The sequence below is a fragment of the Nanorana parkeri genome, unplaced genomic scaffold, assembly GCF_000935625.1.
Source record: "Nanorana parkeri isolate BGI_ZX_2015 unplaced genomic scaffold, ASM93562v1 scaffold1324, whole genome shotgun sequence".
Classification (NCBI taxonomy): Eukaryota; Metazoa; Chordata; class Amphibia; order Anura; family Dicroglossidae; genus Nanorana; species Nanorana parkeri.
The window spans coordinates 1-4,886 of record NW_017307592.1 but is presented as its reverse complement, the minus strand read 5'-3'; the positions used below and the strand labels follow the sequence as shown (position 1 = coordinate 4,886).

The 4,886-nt window shown below is 53.5% G+C and overlaps 1 protein-coding gene across 1 annotated transcript; it reads left to right on the top strand.

The window, feature by feature from the left end:
• Positions 1 to 289: 289 nt before the first annotated feature.
• On the top strand, positions 290 to 4,214 carry SNAPIN (SNAP associated protein). The gene is made up of 4 exons (XM_018569350.1): positions 290 to 454; positions 1,709 to 1,755; positions 2,570 to 2,688; positions 3,978 to 4,214. Exons 1-4 carry the CDS (start codon positions 327 to 329, stop codon positions 4,080 to 4,082), a joined length of 399 nt encoding a protein of 132 aa, XP_018424852.1. The 5' UTR covers positions 290 to 326; the 3' UTR covers positions 4,083 to 4,214.
• Positions 4,215 to 4,886: the final 672 nt, after the last annotated feature.

Below are 4,886 nucleotides of genomic sequence, written 5' to 3'. Positions count from 1 at the left end.
GGAGGACACTGACAGAAATGCTTTCTCTGGTGGAGAGGTCATTCTATTAATAATAATTTTTAGGTCTGGTGATTCGTGAAGCTGTAGGAGGACTATTCAGGGATTATCAGCAGAGCAAGCCTTTCCTGTAGATTCGGCTCAGAAGTGTCCCCGGTCCCGTGTGTGCAGTCAGGTAGAAGCCGCCATGTTGTCGGAGCCCAAAGTACATAGTGAAGGGGGAATAGGCTCAGGGAAGATGGCGGCGAAATTGATTTAGTAAAAGAATCGGCCTCTGGTGATCCCGGAAACCTTTATCACGGGGTGCGGGGGCGAAACTGGGCGGCGTGATGTCATTTCCGGTCCGGTGTAAGATGGCTATTCCGGTGTCTCCCGGGCGGGATGTGTTCGCGGAGGGTTTGTTGGAGCTGCTGAAGCCGGCCGTACAACAGCTGGACTGCCATGTACACGCCGTGCGGTGAGGGGCGGACCTGGGGCTGGCTCCGCCTTCTGTGTGTGGGGCCTGAGCTCCAAATGGGACTCCGCCCACCTGTCTTTGGTCCAGCCCACCATTCTGTACCTGGGGGTCTCCATATATGAATCCACCCACCTTTCTGTTCTTGAAGGGCCCCATATATGACTCGACCCACCATTCTCTACCTAGGGGGCCCCATCTTTAAATCCACCCACCTTTCTGTACTTGGAGGGGCCCATATATATAGATAAACCCACCTCTGCACCCTCAGACCTGGAGGGACTCCATACTGTCCTCTCTGCACCCTCAGACCTAGAGGGCCCCCATACTGTCCTCTCTGCACCCTCAGACCTGGAGGGCCCCAATACTGTCCTCTCTGCACCATCAAACCTAGAGGGATACTAACCTCTCTGCATCCTCAGTCCTGGAGGGACCCCATACTGTCCTCTCTGCACCCTCAAACCTAGAGGGACCCCATACTGTCCTCTCTGCACCCTCAAACCTAGAGGGACCCCATACTGTCCTCTCTGCACCCTCAGACCTGGAGGGCCCCAATACTGTCCTCTCTGCACCATCAAACCTAGAGGGACCCCATACTAACCTCTCTGTACCCTCAAACCTAGAGGGCCCCCATACTAACCTCTCTGTACCCTCAGACCTAGAGGGACCCCATACTAACCTCTCTGCACCCTCAAACCTAGAGGGACCCCATACTGTTCTCTCAGACCTAGAGGGCCCCCATACTGTCCTCTCTGCACCCTCAGACCTAGAGGGCCCCCATACTGTCCTCTCTGCACCCTCAAACCTAGAGGGCCCCCATACTGTCCTCTCTGCACCCTCAGACCTGGAGGGCCCCAATACTGTCCTGTCTGCACCATCAAACCTAGAGGGACCCCATACTAACCTCTCTGCATCCTCAGTCCTGGAGGGACCCCATACTAACCTCTCTGCATCCTCAGTCCTCTAGGGACCCCATACTGTCCTCTCTGCACCTTCCGTCCTGTTGGAGGGACCCCATACTGTCCTCTCTGCACCCCCCATAGTCCTATAGGGACCCCATACTGGTTTCCACTCCCCTGACTCCTGGAATCACCCCATACTGCCCTCTTTACTTCCTGTCCTGCTAACACCCTGAGTAATAGACTGTCGGTGGGACAGGAAGTGAGGAGAAGTCTCTAGCTGGAATAATGAAGAGCGGGGTTGTCGGACCTCTCATGGGGTTCTCCTTTTAACCTCTGCAATCTCTTTTCTTTGCAGAGAGAGTCAGGTGGACCTGCGGGAGCACATTGACAGCCTGGCGTCAGGTAGGTGCTCGGGGGTCATGAATTGTGTTCTCGGACAATCGGCATGTGTGTATTATCTATATAATATAGGGAGATTCAGAGACAACTGGGTAATATGCCGGTATCAGGTGATTGGACGCTGGCCAGAGCTGGGAGGACCCTCATAGAACCCCTCCCACTCCGGGAAATCCTCTATCTCAACATGCCTTTAACTGTCAGTCTTGCAGTGCCTCATGGGACTTGTAGTTCCACAACAGCTGGAGGGCCGGAGATGCCTACCCCTGCCTTAGGGGGTATACTGGTCCAAAGTGAGGGAAGTCAAGGGGTTACTGGTTTTCCCCCTCATTTGTAAGGCAACAGCCTGGCGGATGAGTCTCAGCCTAAGGCACCGCAGGCAGTTCATCGGGCTCGCAGGCAGTTCATCAGCTGCCTATGGATTGGCTGAGGTCCTCACCCGCTGCCTGCACAGTAGGAATGCGGCAGCCAGGGTGATGCTCCAAGGTTTCTGCTTAAGGTGGTGTCCACATTTCACCTTCATCAGGACCTTGTTGTCCTTTCCTCTTTCTGTCCTGCTCCAAAACAGCCTAAAGGGGTTTCCTCCACTGCTTAGATATGGTTTGGGCTGCAGACGCTAGTTTCGTTATATGAGGGTTCTCCCAGCTCTGGTCAGCGTCCAATCACCTGATGATACCGGCATATTACCCAATCGTCTCTGAATCTGCCTGTGTCCTGTACTGCACCCCAAGAAATGGATTGTACTAGTAAGTCCTCATTGTATATGGCCAGACATCAGCCAGTATTGTTCTTCATATCATATGTTTGTGTCGTCCTCCAGAGCTCTGCAAAATCAACGAGGACCAGAAGGTGGCGCTGGACTTAGACCCGTATGTGAAGAAGCTGCTGAACGCCCGGCGCAGAGTCGTCCTGGTGAACAATATCCTGCAGAACGCACAGGTGAGGGAATGGACATGACCTGGCATGTGACACGTCTTTCAGGGTCCCTTCCACATCCTTCATTTCTGGAGGGACTTCATACTGCTCTCCCAGGACCCCTCAATGCTGGAGGGAGTTCATACTGCTCCCCTCTGTCCTGGATAAACCCCATAGTGTCCTCTCTGCAACCCTTAGTCCTTGAGGTATCCCATACTGTCCTCTCTGCATCCCTCAGTCCTGGAGGGACCCCATACAGTTCTAAATGCACCTTCAGACCTAAGGGAACCCCATGCTGTCCTCCTAGCACCACTTAGTCTTTGAGGGACCACTTAGTCTTTGAGGGACACCATACTGTCCTTTCTGCACCCTTGAGTCCTGAGTGAACACCATACGGTTCCTCCATCAACTCTCTGGAGAACAGCACGGGGTCCCTCCAGTACAGAGGGTTGATGGGAGAACAGTATGGGGTTCACCCAGGACTGATGGGTGCAGAAAGAACAGTGTGGCGTCCCTCCAAGACTAAGCGGTGCTAGGAGAACAGTATGTGGTCCCCCCAGAACTAAGCGGTGCTAGGAGAACAGTATGGTGTCCCTCCAAGACTAAGTGGTGCTAGGAGAACAGTATGGGGTCCCCCCAGAACTAAGCGGTGCTAGGAGAACAGTATGGGGTCCCCCCAGAACTAAGCGGTGCTAGGAGAACAGTATGGGGTCCCTCCAGAACTAAGCGGTGCTAGGAGAACAGTATGGGGTCCCTCCAGAACTAAGCAGTGCTAGGAGAACAGTATGGGGTCCCTCCAGAACTAAGCGGTGCTAGGAGAACAGTATGGGGTCCATGGAGTACTGAGGGGTGCTGGGAGGACAGTATTGGTTCCTTCTAGCAATGAGGATTCATTGGAGAACAGCATGGGGTCCCTCCAGTACAATCAATCCTCATTACTAGGGGGAACCAATACTGTCCTCCCAGCACCCCTCAGTACTCCATGGACCCTATACTGTTCTCCTAGCACCGCTTAGTCTTGGAGGGACCCCATACTGTTCTTTCTGCACCCCTCAGTACTGGGTCCCCATACTGTTCTTCCATCAACCCCCCGTAACAGATGTCCTCCAATCAATCCACAGTACTAGAGGGAACCTATACTATCCTCCCAGCACCCCTCAGTACTGAAGGGACCCAATGCTGTCTTCTTTGCTCCCCTTAATCCTGGAGGGACCCCATACTGTCCTTTTCAGCTTCTCTCAGTCCTGCCCATGCCACTTTGTGCTGCAAACCCCGACCATTGTCTAACCGGTGCTTTTCCGTTGTCATCACAGGAACGCCTGAGGCGCCTGAATCACAGCGTAGCCAAAGAGACGGCAAGGAGGAGGGCCATGCTGGAACCGGGAGCGCACCACTCCCCAACCTCCCCCAACAAGTGAGGCTGAGAGGAGGGGGGGGACCTCTGCAGTCAAGCCATCTTTGTTTCCTGGAGACCCCAGCCAGCCTAGGTGCGCAGGCGTCCTGGCGTGACATCTTCCAAAACCCCAATCAGCCCATTAAGAAAAAAAAAAGGGCATCAAGTGCCACAAAACACTTGAGAGAGACTGTGCTAGGAGAACAACCTTCCATCGTGATGCATGACTTCATTTTGTAGCTTGGCGGCAATAAAGGGGCCGCAGACGCAGGTGAGACACGCTCCCTCCCTGGGATCTCTTTCTCAGCCTTCCGTTCGCTATTCGAGTCCCGTCTGCGTTCTGTAAACATGGTGCTACGCCCTGGCCTTGTTACTGTACTCGCGCTCTTTATAGTCATGTGATCAGTGTTTACACCGTTACTTCCTGAGCTGGGCCCTAGTGTGGGTGGAGTGAGTGTCCGATATCCTCGATGGTTTATGTCAGCCGTTTAGAGCTGCTGAGGGGCTCCATGTCCCAGCATGCACCGCACAGGAGCATACCGGGACCTACGGCCACTCAACCGCCGCAGATTACCCACCTCTGGTCCGTACAGAGTGGATTCAGTTCTTTATGGATCTTCTTTTTTTTTTATTTATAGAATGTTGTTTTTCTTCCATTGTTCTGTGACTACTGGCTTTAAAATTCCTGCTCTGACGCAATGGTATCAATAAATATTATCAGCCAAAAAGAAAAGTAGTGCCAATTCTTTCCCGGTCCGTGCAGTATAAATCTAAAGGGGTCACTGAGGCCAGCGGAGGGGCCTCGAGCGTGATCGCTCCAGCGGAGGGG